At 49.0% G+C, this 18659-nt stretch overlaps 2 protein-coding genes across 3 annotated transcripts; one reads left to right on the top strand and one right to left on the bottom strand.

Annotated features, from left to right (window-relative positions):
* On the bottom strand, nucleotides 1-10303 carry KCTD2 (potassium channel tetramerization domain containing 2). Its single transcript, XM_055795968.1, has 6 exons — nucleotides 9934-10303; nucleotides 8453-8561; nucleotides 7701-7792; nucleotides 6914-7009; nucleotides 4022-4147; nucleotides 1-3435 (listed from the first exon to the last, which is right to left on the bottom strand). Exons 1-6 carry the CDS (start codon nucleotides 10222-10224, stop codon nucleotides 3406-3408), a joined length of 744 nt encoding a protein of 247 aa, XP_055651943.1. The 5' UTR covers nucleotides 10225-10303; the 3' UTR covers nucleotides 1-3405.
* A 38-nt stretch (nucleotides 10304-10341) lies between these two features.
* ATP5PD (ATP synthase peripheral stalk subunit d) lies at nucleotides 10342-13433 on the top strand. Of its 2 annotated transcripts, none has more exons than XM_055795969.1 (6): nucleotides 10342-10441; nucleotides 10867-10997; nucleotides 11680-11776; nucleotides 12636-12707; nucleotides 13032-13094; nucleotides 13230-13433. In XM_055795969.1, the coding sequence occupies exons 2-6, from the start codon at nucleotides 10876-10878 to the stop codon at nucleotides 13359-13361; spliced, it is 486 nt and encodes a 161-aa protein (XP_055651944.1). In that variant the 5' UTR covers nucleotides 10342-10441; nucleotides 10867-10875; the 3' UTR covers nucleotides 13362-13433. The 2 variants fall into 2 exon arrangements, with proteins under 2 accessions (XP_055651944.1, XP_055651946.1); XM_055795971.1 differs by having other exon boundaries at nucleotides 10377-10441; nucleotides 10861-10997.
* The last annotated feature ends 5226 nt before the right edge of the window (nucleotides 13434-18659 follow it).

Consider the following 18659-nt stretch of genomic DNA (forward strand, 5'->3'; position numbering starts at 1 on the left):
TGTTATTCAAACACATTTAATAAACAAAGAGAAACGGTAGCAAAGGGCACTGACATGTGACAAACTGTACAAAACCTCCAGGTTTGCAGGCAAACGCGAGGGGAGGAGCCCACAGCCCAGCTGCAGGACTGGGGAGCTGCTCCGTCCCATTGCCCAGCAGCAAAACATGCCCCCTTTGCCTCAGCCCACTCAGTCACCCCTGAGAAAAATCGATTTTTTTTAAAAAATGTGCAGAAACAAAGACACTTTTAAGAGGTTATTTCCAGTCATGCCACAATGGAACAATTTAGGCCACTGGGAAAGTTTAAAAAAAAAAAACCAAAGTGTCATACTCTCCATTCCCAGGATTAATGCTTTAAAGTGAACCTTCCCAAGAGGCACAAACGCTCTTGGATATTCCAGTAGTTCTACCCCTGCTCACCTACCCTACTCACCACACCATGCTACCTTTTTGAGAGTGAATGGGATAAATTTCATCTTAATTCAGCACTGGTTTTGATATAGTTGTGACTGAGTGAAAGGCAATGGAAGGACAAGCCCTGTCTTGAGCACAGAAGGGATGCAACGGGTGCATGATGCCGAGACCTGCCTTGGTCGCAGGGTAAAGGTGACCTAGCAGTCAGGAAAGGAGAAATCCTCCACTGGGAATGTACCTGCTCGGGATGGACTTCATGCCTGGTCCTAAGTATCACCCAAGAACTTGAGTGTCCAGTACCAATGATGGGTTTTCTACCATAAATTTGTTCTGTTGAACTTAGAAGACCCTGCAATTGAACCCAAATTGTCTTCGATCCCTTGGCGCGTCCTCGCTGCAGAAAGCAGCATGGAGGGGAAAACCAAGATGCAACTTTGATAGCCTTTTTAATGCATTTGAGTTAAACAGCTGTTCCGTTCAGATGGTAATTACTAGGCTCTCTGTGGCTCAGAGGGGAAAGTGATAGCATCACTCTCGCATCTGGCAGTCCTCCGGTGGGCTTCACCACGTACGGCATTTGTGGTGATACAAAAGAGCAAGGAGGTATCGCTTTTACCTACTTGAGCTGTACTGGACAGAAAGTCTCCCTTTGCAACTAGTGATGCTTTGAGCTTGATGGTTTGAACAGCAGGGTGCTCAGCTGGCATGGATGTGACAAAAACTGCTCGACCGGTTCCTGTTGCCTTTAGTTTGATATTTCTTGACCAGTTCCCAGAAACTCCCTTGTCTGAGGAAGGGAAAGAAGACAGATGAGAGTGTTAAAGGGCTTTTTAGCCTGCTAACTTGCATACACATGCTGCTTGATTTCTTAGCAGTGAGCACAGACGGACAATGACTGAGGCTACAAGATACCGACAGAGGAGATCTGTACACATCACAGTGTTATTTAGGCCCAGCCAAGGCGTACGGTCTAATCACACCAGTACCACCTCACCACGTTATCAGCAGGGAAGATGGAGGGAAGAAGAGCTGGGTTCTTCAGCGTGATGGCAAGCCGGCTGCATTTCAGCAGCCTGTAACTGACACAATGTGAATTCAAAGACATTTGGCACAGTCTGTTGTTACCGGGATTAAACTAGCACAGGTAATTAACCAGCTTTTCTTGAGAATGAGGCAAAGCTTCCACCGGAGGAGGTACGTTGGCAAAGCAAGATGGGAGAGGGCAGGCAAGAGTATGTACAGAACTGAAGAGAGGCAGACAGTGCAGCGGTGACAGCGTCTTTGCTGCGCGTCTTGCTGAACTGCTTGTTGGACTGTTGGTAATGGGGCTGCAAGGGCCTGCCAGCAACAAGCAAGAAGATGGGAAACCTGCCTAATTCTATCTCAAAACTATGAGATCACAGGTAGCTGAAGTCCTCCAGAAAGGAGCCCAACTCCTCAGCCCAGGTGAGGAATTTTCTGATACCTTCTTGAGAAGCATCTGCTCTGAGCTTAATGTCTGTGAATTCCGGCATCTCTGAAGCTTTGCGTTTAATGTCAGTTTGGGACTTGACTCAAAAAGACCCAAATGCCTGGACGCTTGGGCTACAAAGAACAAAGCCTGGATGAAAGGGGAAAAACATGCAGCAAATTCCTAAGAAATTCCATTTACCAGACTAGGAGGGACATGCCCTTGGTTAGGGATGGCACAGAGGGAACCAGTGACTGCAGTTTGGCTTAGATCAGAATTCAAGAGAGGCACAAATGAACATTTTGCACATCCATCCAAGGCATTCCAGAAAAATAAAACCCAAAGGAAAGAAAAGTCACAGAAGTCGACACTGAACCACTTTGGACAAGAAACGTTACAACAGTTTGGCAACTTTCCACCACCCCCCCGCCCCCTCCCCCCAATTCTGTGATGCCCCTCTGCAATTTGAGGTGATCTCTTAAAGGTGGGGATGTGAGGGGGCTGCAGATAAATCACTGCATGTAAATAGGGGATCTCCTCCGCAAAGGATCTCGTGGGTTAAAACTAAACCTACCTGCTTGCTACAGTACAAAAGAAATCCTGCCTGAAGTCCTCCCTGGGCGAGAAGAGAGGAGACGGGCAGCCCGTGCTGCTGGAGACAAACAAGGCAAAGCTGAACTTGGCAGCAACGAGTCCCTAACCTTGTGACTTTGCACCAGGCTGAGATATGGCCGTGGCAGGGTATGGGAGAGGAAGATGTCACCACTCTTCTGCCGTAGAGAAGGGCTAAGGACAGAACTGTCACTATCCTGGGTGAACACAGGTCTCTTTGTTTATGCATGCGAAGTAATGGGCTTTGGAAAATGCCAGGAGCCCATATGTAATAGTGTTAACAGTGAGACCTGTGTCAGATGTACACACAGCTTCCCCTCCCCTTAGTATCTAAACTCAGCTCTTAGGAATTGAACAAGGAACAAATACAAAGCTAGAATGGAAAAGTCTGTGTGGGTTTTTTACGAGTGGTTGTTTCGTTTCTCCTTTTAAAGCCCCATTCTTCTGATTTGGGGGGGCTGGCTGATTAGGAGGGGAGCATTGCAAGGTCCCTGCACTTTTCTGGTGGCAGACCTGGGTGCAAGAAATGGCACAGCTCAAACACAGATCCGCCCACCTACACCAGCCTGTGGAAGGTGGGACCGGTTACAAGGGCATGTGGACCTGAGCAACCTTCACAAAGGCTCTGACTGGGAATCCGGCCCAGCCATTGTGGGAAAAATTCAATACAGCGCTGGCCAAGAAAATAAAACTAATACTTGTGGAAAGGATTATCCAACTGGAAGAGTCCTTTCCTTCCTTGGTTTCCAGGGTAAGAGGGGAGCCTTTGGTTATGACCAGAATTATTTGCCATTGGCAGGACAGGCTCGGCTTTGCTTTGCATTAGCTCGGTTACTGTACAAGGGCAAGGTTGCACTGCGGAGAGATGCTCTGCTCAGCTAGGCTGCCCTTTTGACATCTGGGAGTTTTAACGGGGTGGACTCTTGAATTACATCCGGGATCCTCGCTCTTGAAGAATCTGAAAAAGAAAAGAGTTTCTGTAAATACCTTGCACAAGTTTAGATGCAAAAGTTCATGTGCAGAGTCCTTGTTTTTGCAGAGAAAGGAAAGATGGACTAATGTGGGTAGTAGCTTGCTGGTTTTTAGGCTCCGATAACAAATGACAGGCTGGTTAAAGCTGACTGAGCCCCTTTTCTAGAAATCCTGCTTAGCTGCCTGCCAGGAGTTAAGAATGTCGCCTTTTGTTGCTATCCTGGCTGGGGGAAGAGTGGACTGAAAGGGAAAAAACAACCTTATCTATCCCTGCACCATCCATCAACCACAAAATGTTACCGATCTCAAAGGTCCTTGCTATGGTGCCTTCCTCTTTCAAGTCTATCTCTTTCCTCTAATTTTTTTGTCTTGATTTAAAATGTACAAAGAGCCTTAGCTCTTGTCCTACGGTAAAACATGAAATCTTCCAAGAGGGGAAGATCACACATACAGGAGGAAATGGGAAAGCTGGTACTGCAGAACTACTGCTACGAATTGTGGACCTGCTAGTGTAAGGAGCTTTTTCTTTGTACAGAGGAATGCAGGTCCATGCATGCGAGCAGATGCCTTACCTTTGCCTTCTCGCTCGGCTCCTTGACAATGCCATTGGTAGAATTGTTGAGCTCCCTGGACACAACACAGAGGAATTCTGCCTGGTCTTCATTTCCATAGTTATAGGAAGATCCAATGCTGATCAGCTGTGCAAAAGGAGAGAGCCAAGGTAACTATCAACAAGTCTTGACTTTTGTTTCATTCATACAACTGCTTTGTGAGATATGACTGGCCAGTGAGACCCATTTGGGACCCCAAGTGTCTCCCTGCAGCCTCCTGTGTCAGACACAGCTGAGCTCCAGAGCCCTCTTGTGGCACCTGGAGCCCCGGGAAGAAATTCCAGCCTGAAACTGCCGTGCTGAACGTAACAGGACATTTTCCAATTACTGAGGGCGGAAAAAGGAAAAACACGTTAGATTTTGCAATATAGAATATCCAGCTAATTCAGGTGTGGGGCAGGCAACACAGACTTTCTAGCCCAGACCATGCTGAACTTGGCTTCAACTTGCCCTGTGACTTTGATGTGTAAAAACTGGAAAGGAAACTCTACCACAGACAGATGTTAGATTAACTGGGAAACATGTGGCAAACCGGCACCATTCCTTATGTAGATGCTGTCAAGATGGAGTTCGGTAGCTGCATAAATGGGATTATATTCTATTACTGTTGTGATGAGGGGTCTGGACTCGATCCAAGAAATCCCATCTGTCTCATTTATCTTTATTATATTAAAAGAACATCCTGGAGTGCAGAGCTGATTTGTCATTTACAACTCTGTTCTGCTTTCCAGACAATAAATCTAAGTAATCTGAAGAAAGCAATGTGAATCTTATCAACTGAGTATATCTAGGAAACCTTATTATGCAGCATGCACCCTAACTTCCATGTCCTAATGGATTTTAGAAGAGACACCTCTGTATTTATATATTAGACAGATGCAGTCCACAGCCCTCCTGGACTGATGACCACCTATGTGGTCACAGTGCAGCTGCAGGAAGACCTGGGGGGCTGTCACACTGACTGACCTCCAGTACTGTTTTAAATAGATTCTGATGTTTGTGCTGAGGGCAAAAGCTACACAGGATTAAAAAAAAAAAAAAATTCTTTTCCTTCCCTGCTCCCCATCTTGACTGTTTAAGCTTCTTAAAATAGCACATTTCTATTCCATCCTTGATTTAAGCAGGACTGAATGCTACAAAGCAGAGAACGTGAAAGGCTGTATGGTCCTCCAAGAACCCAAACCTGACAGACAATAAGGCTGCAACAGCTTTTACGCTTCTGGCTCCCCTGCAGGTTTCTGAGCCAGCCTTTTTGATGTTATGAAGTGACTGGATCAATTGATCCAGTGAAAGGATTGCCTGCTCTCTTCAGTCACTGGCATCCAGGCTAAGGTTTAGTAATAGGCTCTCTTTGTCCCCAGTATGGAGATCTGTCACCCTCTTTCCTAACATGCCTCAGCATGCCAAGTGGCACGATTTGGTGGAGGGTAGAAGCTGTGCCGGGCTGCACATCTGGGGAAAGACCTTGGCGATAGGCTGCAGCTACAATGTGCCTCCCAGCAGGGCCCGTCTCAGCATGGGACACATCCTGTGCTGCACCACTGCCACATTCCGGCCCTGTGACCCCGTCCGGACCATCTCACAGATGGAGAGAGGCTGTACTGCTGTGTGAGGTCTAGCCCTGACCAAAGCATTGTGTCAGTCTGCTCTGTTTAGGCTTGCTGCCCCCGGGGGTGTTTGAGCCTGAATGCAAGTCCTGGGGAGGGCAAGAACAGCTCCTGATGGTGGGAGTGTGCTGGAGTGGGGTGTGCAGGACATTCTGCTGCTGCCTGCAGTGCACAGGAAGGAAGCTGGTAGTGGTCTCAGTGGTTTGTGCAAAGGTGGTGGGTGGCAGAAGGACCATTTGCTTGGAACTAGTATCTTGATCCTGTCATTGTAGATTTGAAAAGCAAGACTGGGAAAGATGTAAGGGGTAGATTCCCATGCAGGGCATTGCAGATAGCCTTTTGATTTTGGGGGTGTATACATGCATGTGTGAAAGGCAAATTCTGTTAAGTAGATTTCTGAACAGCAAAACCTGTATGTTGCAGAACTGCCTTTCCATAAAGCTGCTGTGGCTCTTGGTTGCAAGATTTCACTACTGGCTCACAGGGGTGAGTTTTTGGCTGCCTCTCCACTATGCAACAGGAGTTTCCAGGCTTTACAGAACAGATACATATGAACAAGCGAAGTGCTGTTGCTAATCTTATGCCTCGCTTTGTATCAGCACATTTCCCACAACATCCACTTGTACTGAAGCTGGCCAAACTGGGAAGACAGCAGAGCTGTAATGCAGAGCCTATTCTGCACTTTCTTAATACAGCATTAGCACGTATGCTAGCTGGTTTCCAGTTCTCTGTCCTCCTAAGTAAGAGGACTGTATTTGATTCCAGAAACCAAATCTGGAACTAATGCCACGTGCAATTTCGGTGACATCTGGCCCCGAAACCAGCTGTGTTACAAAGGCATCTGCAGGCAGTGTACTTATGTCACTCAGTGAATCTTTAACAAATGCCAGAGTCACGGCTTTGAGCTTCCAGTAAAGCTGCGCCATGTTTTTTCTTGGTTCTATTAATCTTCCTGGATAAAGCTGTTGTACTGGGGCCTGGTATATGCAATGAAATGTGGGAAAAGGGCAGAATTGCTCTGGGATTTGACAAGGATACAAGAAGTCCTGACAGAAAATGAAATCTCTCTTGGCAGTTTGAGTGAATTCTGCCTTTTCCTGTCAGTTATTTCATGTCATTGGACTGCTGCTCAGCTCAGACTGCTTATTCAGAAGAAGACAGCAGTGTGAAGTGCAATTCAATAGCAAACTCTGCTTATTCCATATGCAGCTTTCAGAGGGATTCTGCCGTTCCTTGGTAATGGTACCTGTTCAAATTTCCACCCGTCAGACATGGTGGACACCATCTGTGTGAGCTCTTCCTCTTGGCACTGCAGGACTCTGTACACATGCTTGACAGGTCCCTAAAGCATGGAGAATAAAAATAAGTGTGAGTTTAGTAATTGTTATACTAGTATAAAGCTAGAAAATTAATAAGCCTCTCCTGCTCTGCTCTTGTTATTTGAGGAAGCCTGAGCCCCACAGGCTTTATTCATCCTTCTGACCATCCAACTGATTCTCAAACAGGTACATACAGCTGGCATACCTCTCAAAAGCCTTCTAGGCATCTAAAGGCCAGTGCAAGCAAAACTTCTTTGCCTTTCAAAGCCATTTACTGCTCATTTCTCTTCTGAAATTGTATCTACTGGGTATGTCAATATCAACTGAGCAGCAATGGGGAAAACTGCTAGAGAGAGACGGATATAAAGGGCAGAAAGTGGTTTAGCGAAGGAAGAGTTTGAGCTATTCTTTACCTACCAAAGCAGTGCATTTTGCTTTATAAGAACCCATCTTTGCTCCTGGCCCCTCTTGTCTAACTGTTCACTGCCCTTCTCTACAACGTTAACCAGATGACTTGGTGGTCTGTGCTTGCAAAACCATAAAGGATACTCTTTCCTAGCTGTGCCCTGGCTCTACCTAAAAGCACTTATTCCCCCTGTTAAAGATGACTGCTAAACCCAAGAGTGCTACTAGAAGTGTCTGCAGCCACACTCGTCCTCCTGCTGCACTACAGAAAATGACTGACTTCATACAACAAACGTTCCTGTGCATTACTTGAGAGGTTCTGTTCTCGTTATCCCGTATCCGCTCCTTCACCAGCCGCACAAGGGATGCAATATTGTAAAACTCCGCTTCTTCCAGTACCCCTAAGAAAGGAACCAAAAGCAGAGACACGTTCAGTTACTTTGAACAAGGTAGAATGAAGATGATTCTGCTACAAGGGTGCCACACCTGCTCCTGACTCCAAATCTAACCTAGATATAAGAAAATCCCCAGATGCTGAACAGACTGCCACCGATCGCGTGCTCTCAAGCTGGAAGAAGATGACCAGCTATCTGTCACCTCCTTTTGTGACTTAGAAGATCTTTAAGCAAGACTGTTCCCCTTTACCTGGGATTATCAGAAGCCTTGTGGTACAATCTCAATTTTGTTTGCACAGCCCCATCAGGGAGAAGTCACCAAAGCTGCCTGCTTGTAGAGACCTGCTGTCTGTGGAGGGAGAGGAGATGTGCTAATAGACCTTCTGCTCTGCTAACAGAAGCCTTTGAGCTAAGCAGAACTGTGACGGGTTGCAGGCCTCTGCTTTCAGGAAGATAGAGAATTATTTAATCCTGTTAATGAGCATCCTTCTGAGAAACTAATGGTACCAACTAACAGCACTACTGGGAAATGTGGCTTGCTCACACCCTTACGCATTGCCACGTCAGGAACCCCATGCACTCAGGCCCATTTCTGATGTGGGCTTTCGGATCCTGCTATCAAAAATCAAAAGCATTTGCAGTTCTTCCCCCGTATTCTTCTCTTACCTTCTTCTGCCAGCTCCTTGTTTATGATGAGCTTCCCATGTCGGAGGTAGTTCAGTATTGGACCAAAATATGTGGGGTCTCTATCGATGAGATACGCCCCTGTCTCATCCTGTGGAGTGTGTATAGGAATGAAGCAGGGATGGTTCAGTGGCACCAGGTAAAAAATAATTTCAGTTGAAAACAATAAATTGAACAGTTTCTCCTTGAGAACCTGGATTCATTTGCCTGTGAAAGGTGTTAGAATGACCCCATGTTTAAACCAACATATTTTTTTTTTCAGTATCTGAACTCAGCTACGAATGCTGCAGCTCAATAACGCTAGCAGATGCTTCAAATCAAGGACTTCTACAAACAGAGTTTATATACCTGGAGAGAAAAGCAGGGCTTAGCAGTTCTATTTCACTGCAATAGTAAGAGCCAAAAGCTGGGAGTTGTGTTCTGTCTACATTTGTTTTCCAGGCTAGTTTAACTAGGAGACTCTGGAGGAAAGTGGGATCTCCAGTTCTGGCTAACAGCCTAGGATATTTTCTCCCTTCTACTACTGAAAATGCACATGGCAATGCCCCAGCCACGTCTCTCGCAATACAGTAACTGTTGTCATTAAATAACAAACAATTCACAACCAAAAGCATCTCTTGAGCCAGCTTTGAAGCGCTGACAACTCCTGTGCAGAACTCTTTTCATATCACTCCCTTAAACTGCTTTAAAGCAACGTTTCTCCTGCCAATCAATCTGCTCTAAAGCAATAAAAACCTGCAAAAACATTCTGAAATGTCATCTCTGCTCACTGATATTTTGATTGCAACCAGGATTTATCTTTTGATCAAACTGGAGTTTAATCAAAACAGTGAGTGGCAAGAGACCTGACATTCTCAGTCTGACCTACCCACAAAACATTTACAAAACCCTGCGCAGCAGATCCTGCAGGAAACCCGCAGCTACAAGAACAACAGTTTGCAAAATCCTTACGGTAAACTGCAGTGCCTGCAAAAGTACACCCACGTAAAGAACATGCATGTATGTTTTGGGGGAGTAAAGTGAAATGTATTAAAAAAAAAAAAACAACGCAACCATGTCGGGGTGAGAAATTATTAAAATAACTGGTTCCAGGGGAAGTTTCCTTCCAGCTGCCTCCCTGCGGCTGGGGGAGCCGTGCCACCGCGGGCGGCGGGGCGCTGCAGGCCCGGGGTGGGCTCCAGGCCCCGCTCACGGAGGTGCGGCCACCCCTGGGACCGTGTCCTTAAGGAGACCCGAGGGATGCGGGGCCGGCGCCTGTCAGAGCGACACGGGGCCCGGGCACCGAGGGGCTGCCCTGCGGCTCGGCCCTGCCCGGCTGGGGGTGCCGGCCCTGGGAGCAGCGGCAGCTGTGGCTGTCACCCTGCCCCTGCAGCGAGTCGGGGCGCTGCCCCACGGTGCCACCGGCCGCCCGGGCCCCCGCCATCCCGGGGTTGTGCTGGGGGCCGGCCCCACCGCGGCCTCACCTTGTCGGAGCCGAGCTCGGGCCCGTCCTGGCAGCAGAGGCGGCACAGGAACGACTTGGGCTCCCGGCACAGCGTCTGCCGGGTGCTCACGAAGTACGTGCCGCCCACGTTCAGGCGCACCCACTTGGAGGCGGCGGGCGGCCGGGCCGCGCCGGGCGGGGACAGCGGCCCACCGGAGCCCGCCGCCGCTCCGGCCGCGCGGGGGCTGGGCGGTCCCGGCGCTCCCCCGGGGCCCGGACTGGGCGTGCGGCCCCGCGGCGGCCCCTCCGCTGCCGCCGCCAGCTCGGCCATGGCGGTGCCGCTCAGCGCCCCCGCGTCGCCATCACCGCCCGCTGCGCCGCCCGCCGCCGCTGCCCCGGAAGCGCTTTGCGCGCCGGAAGCGGCGGCCGTCACCGGGACGGATGGGGGCGGCGATTTCCGGTGAGGCTGCGCTCTGATTGGGCGGCGGGGGGGGACTTCCGGCGCTGCTGGCGTCTGCGCCTGGGCACGGCGGTGGCGGTCAGTGAAGGTGAGCGCGGGGCGGCGGGGCCGCGGGGCTGGGGCGGCCGGAGCTGGGGGATTGGGGGGCTGGGCCGTCCGGGGGGCTGGGGCGTCCAGGGATCCAGGGGGCTGGGGACTCCGGGGGGCTGGGGGCTCTGGGGTTCCTGAGGTTCCTGAGGCTGGGGGCTCCAGGGTTCCCGGGGCTGAGGCAGGGAGCAGGCCGGGGCGGGCCTGGGTTACGGGGGGGGGGGTCGATGGAGCAGGTGGGAAGCCGCGGCGGGGTGGGGCTGGGCTGAGGAGGGGTCCCCCTGTCCAGGTCCCTCTTCGGGCCTACCCTGTGCCCCTCGGTGCTGGTGTTCCTGGGCCGGAGCCATCCTCCCAGCCCCGCTGTTGCTGGGCCCTGCCGCTCCCCACTCTGTGTGACCCACGCGGTCTCGTCTCTCCCAGGCACAGCCCGGAACCATGGCGGGCCGCAGAGCTGCCATCAAGGCCATTGACTGGGCGGCCTTCGCTGAGAGGGTGCCTCCCAACCAGAAGGCCATGTTCAACGCCCTGAAGACCCGCAGCGATGCACTGTCAGCCCGGTGAGTGTCTGCCCAGCTCCTGCACGTGGGGCAGCTCAGCACCACAGCTGAACTGTTCAGCCTCTGGTTGAACTGGCTGAGCCTGATGTCAGTAACTGGTCTCACAGAAGTGCGCATACAGGCATTAAAACAGGTCACCTTCAGCACAGCTGCTGGCTCTTTTTTTTGGCAAATCTTCTTTACTTAACCCTTCCCAGAGTAAAACAACAGCTGCAATGTAAAAAAGCAGTTTTGTGAAAACAGTTCGCTTTGGCACATTCAAAACATTTTGCAAACTTTGTTATTCTGTTCAATGCTGTACACATTCATCAGCCTTCTCAAATCCTCCAGCAGCTGCTGCTTGATACAAACATTGGCTATTGCAGGTAATAGCCTCTAGCTCAACAGTGCGAAGACTGCTTAATCCCTTCTTACAGGGCTGCACCCAGAGATGCTGTGTAGTAGTTTGAAGTGGAGCAGGACTGCAGGCTGAACTCTTCTTTTCTGTACAGAGAAGTCTGTTCCAAGGGCAGAAGGATTTGCAGAAAATGGTTCATCACTGCTTGTTTAATGATGGACCTGAAAATATTTAAACTCAACTTAGCAGACTGTTGACAGTCTGGAAAGTGACTGTGCATGGAGCAAATGATAGTGTGAGGTTAGTTCTGGTGCTGGTTGTGACTGCTCTGCTCCGTCTCTTTAGGTTGGCCACCCTGCCGGAGAAACCCCCGACCATCGACTGGGCTTACTACAAGGCTACTGTTGCTAAAGCTGGCATGGTGGACGAGTTTCAGAAGAAGGTCAGACTCTTTGTCAGCTGGGCATTGCTCTTTGGAGGTTTAAATGGGGGGTGTTTCTGGTGTTGAGAGGAAAATGCCAGAATTGGCAGAGGAGGTTGGTTTTAGTGAGCAGGTGCCCCAGCTTTACATCCTGCAGATCTGTGTCACTAACCTCGAGGAGGTCAGTTCAATGCCATCTTTCAGGAGGAAAGTGAGAAAGCTGGTGAAAGAAAACTTGCTAAATATTTTGGCTGCAGGAGTGTTTTCTGGTAGTGCCTCTCCTTAAGCAAATGTTCAAATATTTCTCTAACTTAAGAATAGAAGCAGGTGGCGAGCACGGCTCTGCATGCTGTGGAACATGTAAAACTAGTGGGTGCCTGCAGGATTGCCATCCTCTCTAAGTGGGAACTGAAAAGCCTGAGGGAGGCTTTTGCTGAAGGACACGTGGTGTCAGTGGCACTGTGAAATCTGGCTTCCAAGGACAGGGAGGACCCACTGACCTCAGGTGGATCTGGGAACTTTGTCTTACGGGGAATTAAGTCTGTGATATGACATGTCTTTGGTATTAGATGTTCTTGCTTGCTTACAGTGCAATGCTTTGCTCTTTACAGTGCTGTGATGAACGTGTGTGGTATTATTTGTCCTGGTAGTGCTATGCAGTACAGAGTAGATCGCTTTAAGCTCACAGGTGAGCAGTGCTGCTGGTGAAGGGCACAGTCAAGCAGCAATGATCGATTTTAGAAAGCTCATTAACTTAGATGGTTGTGAGCATATCCTAGGAAGAAAGGAGGGAATGCTCCCCGGCTGCTGGGGAGAATGACCTTGGTGTGAGGGATTATTTCAGTCAAACTATAAAGCAGTTTTCTGTTTTGATTTGCAGTTCAGTGCACTACAGGTTCCTGAGCCAAAGGATACACAAACTGCCAAAATTGATGCCCAAGAGCAGGAAGCTGTAAGTGTTTAAACTGTTCCCTAATGCCAGGGGTTTCTCTGACTTCTTTGGGGATGGGAGAGAGTGAGAGGGAAAGAATGTTCTGTGTGTGCTGCACGGGCAGGGCAGCCTGAGCTAGAGCATGGCTCTGGTCTTCATACGTGGCTTTTGGCTAAGGAAGAGGATCTCTGCACGTGGAAGGGTTTGGCTGATGGGTTTTGATCAAGATTCTATCCACTTGTCTGATGTAATGGTGCCAACTTAAAGCCAGCATGGGGTTGCAGGTTCACTCATCGTCACTGCCTTTTCCTGACCATATTTATCATGTTCTCTGCTTTCCTGCAGGCAAAGAGCACTGCTGAATACGTCCAGGCTTCCAAAGCTCGTGTTGTCCAGTATGAGCAGCAAGTAAGTCTGGACTTTGCTTGGTGAATATTCTTTTTAAGCCAGCCTGGCACACACCTTGTCTTTACTTGTATGTGTTTTGCTTTTTTCTTGCTGACGAGTGACTTGTAACGTGTTTGTCTCTGCTCCCACTTCAAGCTTCAGAAGCTCAGGAACATGATTCCCTTTGAACAGATGACGCTTGAAGACTTGCACGAAGCCTTCCCTGAAACGAAACTGGACAAGGAGAAATACCCGTACTGGCCCCACAAACCCATTGCTGATCTGTAAACTTGTCAGGAAGCAGTTTGTCTAACGACTGTCAGATGCTGTGATCTTCTAAATAAAGTAGTTTCCCTCCTGTCTGTGGCTTAGACCTTAGACGTGACGTTGCAAGGCTTTGAGAACATGGAACAATACACAGACCTGCAAACAGCCCACTTTTTCTGGATTTTCTTTTCTACCTGTGAGCTCGGTTTTGTAGAAAGGACCGAGATCCCAGCTAGACCTGCTGATCAAACTGAGCCCTATTGCATCTTCTGTAATGCGAGTAAACCGCCTGTCCATCTGGGGTGTAGGGGATGTAGTTCTGCTGTGTCAGGCCAATAGAGAAGTTGAAGGTATGAAACCTGTTGAGATGCTGGAATGTATATTTAGTGGTGATGTGCGCTGTGGTGGGAGACACGTCTCGCCAGTTCTACAGGCAGAGGTCTAGGGCTGTTTTCTAGGTTGGCTGTGATGGTTTAGGTGCAGCCAACTGAAAAAAGTTGAAGGAGTGTAGATGTGCTGAGATGCATTTAAAAGAATTATTTTTTTTAAAGCATTCCAATGCTTTAAAATATATCACCCCTTTAATCCTGGTGATCCTGTTCTCTGTCCTGGGTTTCTGAATGATGTGGATCTCGCTGAAACTCAGAGAAACAAATGCTTCAGCCTTGCATTGTTTTATTTAATTATCTGAGATGGAATTCTTAAACACCTTTTCTCAAAACGGAAACAGCTACATAAGAGAAGAGCATCAGTTCCCTTTTCTGTTCGTCATGTTTGCGGTAAGAATTATAGACAGACAGAATGGAGGTATTATCCCCCGATTTCACAATTACTCTATTCGGATACCTTGCTAGCCCACAGAGTAAGAACATGCACAGTTCTACTGAATTAGAGGAGAAAGCACTAAGCATGCAGATCTCGGGGGCCCTGCGGGTTTGCTTATTTTTATTTGGGCAACGGAAACAACTTTTATGAATCAAGCAGGAAAAAAATTACAGTGGAGAGGTTAGAAGCCATACAGTGGAGAGCAGCTGAACCAGTGCTGTGCAGAACTGGTCTCTAGCTGCTCCATTTCATAGAAATAATAGCAAAAAAAACCAAGGACAGGAAGAAGTGACTGTAGAGAAGCAGCTTCTCCAGAACTGGCAGAAATGGGTCCTGCTCCTGGAGTTGCCAGTGGGGCTGGGCTACCTGCCCTTTTCCCTGGGCCACCTTGGGAAGGCTCAGCAGCAGGGTGGCTCCCTCGCCGAGGTGTTTCGTGGTCGGCTTGTTTGTGGCTCTCATTGCTGGCTTGGTGTGTGCGTCTGCAAAGAGCAAATAGCATGTGTCAGTGTGAGGGGTCAGTGGGTGACTACCACACTGGTACTGCCAGAGGCGTTGGTTACCCTGAGGAAACCCAACCTCGCCCAAACAAACCTGCAGTAAAATGCAGCAAACCCAGCTTGTTTAAGAGGTTATGGGTGGTTTTACCTCGCTGGAAGCTTCCGAGAGCCTTGCCTGAGCATAGGGATTGGTGCTGCTGGTGTAAGAGGAAGAGGGTGTCTAACAGAGCCATGATCATGAGCAGGAAGGTGCCCAAGAAGAATACCACTGCAGAACAGAAAACCAAGCGAGCTTGTGATACTGGCATCATTTTCTTGAATGTAATCCTGCCTGCCTTCTGCTGCCTGGTGGGGAAGGGGGGAAATTTCCAACCCCAGCAAGCTGGTGCAGCTTAGCTGTTCGTGACTTCATTGTTCACAAGCGTGTCCTTAAATACCCAAAGACCTTCCCAAGGGCTGGTACCTGTGTGAAAATCGGTTAGTTTTTATTCGATAAAGATGGGTACCTATCACAGGTGGTCTGTTAGAGGAAGTTGGGAGGATGTTGTTGAGAATCACAGCTAACATGGAGCTGCCGAGGATGATGGCAATCTGGAAGCTGATTTTCTCCTCAAGAGAGCTGGGTCCAAACAACACTGCCATGTCCAGCAGATACAGCGCACATGTTGGGAGGATCAGGTTCAGGATATACAGAGTGGGTTGTCTCTCCATGGAAATCTGTTGAAGAAGATGGACAAAATTTAGGTGAGTGGGAGATAATGTGTTGGGTGAATGCTTGTTCCCTAGTGTAGAAAATTATCTTATTTCATACTTTTTTTTTTTTTTTTTTGGTGGCAAATCAGTACAATATAATAGGAAAGTAGTGCTGTACCACGTAGGTGACCACAGAATATTCTTCATTATCCACCTCTTCCACGTATTCAATGATGCTGAGGTTGGTGAACTTCCATTCTCCATCAGTTAGGAGGTAACTCTGGCTTTCTTTCATCATCTCAGCTGGTGTCTGTCTTGTCTTCATGACAACGTCTGTTACTGTTTGGGCAGGAGGCAGAGCAGGAGGCAAATTGCAGAATTTAGGTATTTATTAGAGGTCAGTTATTTCCTCTCCCCTTCCCTCCCAACCAAGGGTGTGTGCAGATGGGGAAAGGCAACATTTCTTGCACTGCTGCGTTTTCTTAGCTCATCAGGGAGAAATTAAAAAGGACTCTGGTGAAGAGACTTGGCTGGACCTCTGGGAATGTGGATCAGAGGGAAAATCTCTGGTGAATCCCATTCTTTGCGGATGGGAGCTGGAGGGTTGCATGTCACCTCTGCTTATTCTTCAAGCCTTCCTATTGGGATGAACTCTGGCTGCAGTTTGGCTCCCTGAAACTGTCCTGAATTTCCTCCTATTTTGATGACTTTCAGGTATGTTTAAAGATCAGTCCTGCAAAATTGAACGTGAACAAGTAGCCTTGTTGCAGGAAGCCTCCTAATCTCCTGGTTTGTCCTAAGGGCACTTACCACAGAACATCCAAATGCTTCCAGAGATGTTGCTGGGAAATGTGCCAAAACAGAATGGCAGTGGTTTAGCTCATTTTCCCTGGTGTTACACAGCCACAATCCCACTAACCCAGTGTGAGCACATGGTGCTGCTAAGGGAACCCAGGAGTTCGCCAGGGTCCTTCTCATCTGTTCCTCCTGAAAATTTAGCCCAGCTGTAGCAAAACTCCGCTTGCTGCTCTACCTGGGTAAAGGAATAAAGTGATGCTCAAGTTGCACATCTGGGTGTCAAAGGGAAACTTGAGGATCATCAGGCTGCACGTTAAGGTAACCTGGAAGGGCTGGGTGGAGGTGAAGCTGCCGTTGTGCTCGATGACCGTATAATCCAGGTTCAAGTTTTGTCCGTTCACTCTGGAGTAAACAAAAGTGGAGAGTGACCGAGCTCCACGGCGCTGTGGTGCCCCGCGGTCCCCCAGAGCCTGGGCTGTCAGCATCCCCTCCCGGGCAGCTCCGGCTGTGCCCAGCCTGGGGGAGACCTGGGGCTGGAAGGGCTGGTGAGTGCCTCTCGCCAAGGGCTGTAGCAGCTCTGCACCTCCTAAGGAAGCTCTACTTCTCCCCCCTCCACGTTCCGCTCTCCCTGGGGACTCACTTCTGGCTCTGCTGCCTCCCCCTCACCGAAGAGCGGTGCCCACCCCTCTGTCAGACTCCCGGTGCTCCATCCCCTAACAGCAAACTGCGAAGGGTCATGCCATTCCAGGGCATTGCTGGTCTCTGCTGCTTCCCCAGCTCAAGCTACAGCCCAGGCATCTCTGGAGATGTCACAGTATTACAGAGCCACAAAGTGCTTTGTATAAACCATGGTCACCGTTAATCTAAATGATGAGGTTCTTGGTTACAGAGAGTTCATGGGAATAACTTAACCAGAGGAGTTTACCCCATTTCCTACACCACCACCACCAGTTTACATTCGTTGTGTTTCGCTTAAGCCAGTGGATGAGTGGAAGGGGAACCTACTGCTCTAAAATGAAGATGCGGGGAGACCAGTACGTATCCGTGGGCAGAATGACTCTGGAAATGTTACAGAAATCCTGCGGGTCCCAGGTTACAAAAGTGTTTTCCCACTCCTGGGGGAAGAAATGGCAGGGGAGAAATGAGCATGGGGCTCGGCAGCAGCCGTCGCGCCAGGCATCACAGGAGAGGAACGCTCCCGAGGGACCTACCAGGTTCAACATGAAGTAAAATGTGACTGTCTGGAGCTTTTCTACCTGGAGGAACAAAAGGGAAGATACTGAGCTGATTTTCTTAGGTACATCCAATGCAGAACCCAGAAGCTCTCCTCGTTGCTTTTGTAGCATACAGGTTGTAGAAACTCAGGAAAAGAGCTCAAGGATCCTGATCCTGTGGCCGAAGAGAGGGAGCACACGGTCTAATGGTTTGCAGAAAAAAAAAAATAAAGTTATTGCTAATATTTACACACCAGTGCCCTGCAAATGTGTTGCTCAGTTCGGGCACCCCACAGGTTGGTTGCAGAGCTTGCTGTAAAGCAGGCTGCTTGTCTGACCCTGCCTCTGAACTTTTTCCTGGAAGTAGGATGCTCTAGAAGATGACGGAGAAGATGCTCCAGATCTTCCAAAAATGCTTTCCAACAGCAGAAAGCCGAAGAAGTGGAAGGGACTGATGCTCATCCCCGTGGCTTTGCTGGCCCAGCCCTGCCTGGCAGAAGACTCAGACCCCAGCCCAGCCATCGCCCAGTTTTCTGCTCTAAAGCCCCAAACGGGAGTTTTGGGTCCTTACCACAGAGAGAATCGCCACCAGCATAAGATCCACCTTCACTTCCAAAGGCTCCTCCAAGCTTGTCTTGGGCAGGATGTGTGTGTGCAGCTTGCTGTGAGAGGAAACGTTCAGGTATTCAACCACATCGTAGTAGGTGCAGACGTACCTCGGAACAGCCCCTGCTAGAAAAAAAAAATATCCACTGGAATCAGAAAAGGATCAGGCAGGATCTCAGCCTGCGAGGGGTGTGCCAGAAGAGAAAGGGTACGGAGTTGGGGATGTGAAAAACATCGGTAACACGGGCAAATCCCTTCTCACATAGATGGGAACAGAATTCCTCAAAGCTTTTCCATGCCTCTTGTACTTACCTGTCCCAAGAGAAAAGGTGAGGATAGCTATAAAAGCTCGCTGCATCGTCTCCTGCTTCCAAATAAAGAGGAAAATAGCCCTGTGTGCCTTATGAACAGTTCCAGGACACGTCATTTGTTATGTAGAAGTTGATTTGATATTTATTAATGAGGGGTGGCTGTTTTGTAAACAGAAGCTAGACTTTTGATGTATCTATTTGCACTGGAAGGAAGACTTTGCTAATGGTGTGATGCACTCAAAGCTGCTCCCAAGAGCCAGTTTAGTTGTGGTAAAGGAAGAATAAGGTCATTAAAAAAAAAAAATCCAACAATTTGAGGGCAAGGAACACAACGAAAAGGCAAGGAGCCAGAGCTACTCAGAACCAAATCTTGTC

This window comes from Falco peregrinus, chromosome 2 (genome assembly GCF_023634155.1).
Source record: "Falco peregrinus isolate bFalPer1 chromosome 2, bFalPer1.pri, whole genome shotgun sequence".
NCBI classification, from domain to species: domain Eukaryota; kingdom Metazoa; phylum Chordata; class Aves; order Falconiformes; family Falconidae; genus Falco; species Falco peregrinus.

Coding starts and splice junctions, on each gene's coding strand:
- ATP5PD (XM_055795969.1), top strand. CDS start 10,876: ATGGCGGGCCGCAGAGCTGCCATCAAGGCCATTGACTGGGCGGCCTTC. Junction 10,998..11,679: donor AGCGATGCACTGTCAGCCCG/GTGAGTGTCTGC, acceptor CCGTCTCTTTAG/GTTGGCCACCCTGCCGGAGA. Junction 12,708..13,031: donor ATGCCCAAGAGCAGGAAGCT/GTAAGTGTTTAA, acceptor GCTTTCCTGCAG/GCAAAGAGCACTGCTGAATA.
- KCTD2 (XM_055795968.1), bottom strand. CDS start 10,224: ATGGCCGAGCTGGCGGCGGCAGCGGAGGGGCCGCCGCGGGGCCGCACG. Junction 4,148..6,913: donor ACGGGTGGAAATTTGAACAG/GTACCATTACCA, acceptor CCTTTTGCACAG/CTGATCAGCATTGGATCTTC. Junction 3,436..4,021: donor AGCCGAGCGAGAAGGCAAAG/GTAAGGCATCTG, acceptor TTTCTTTTTCAG/ATTCTTCAAGAGCGAGGATC.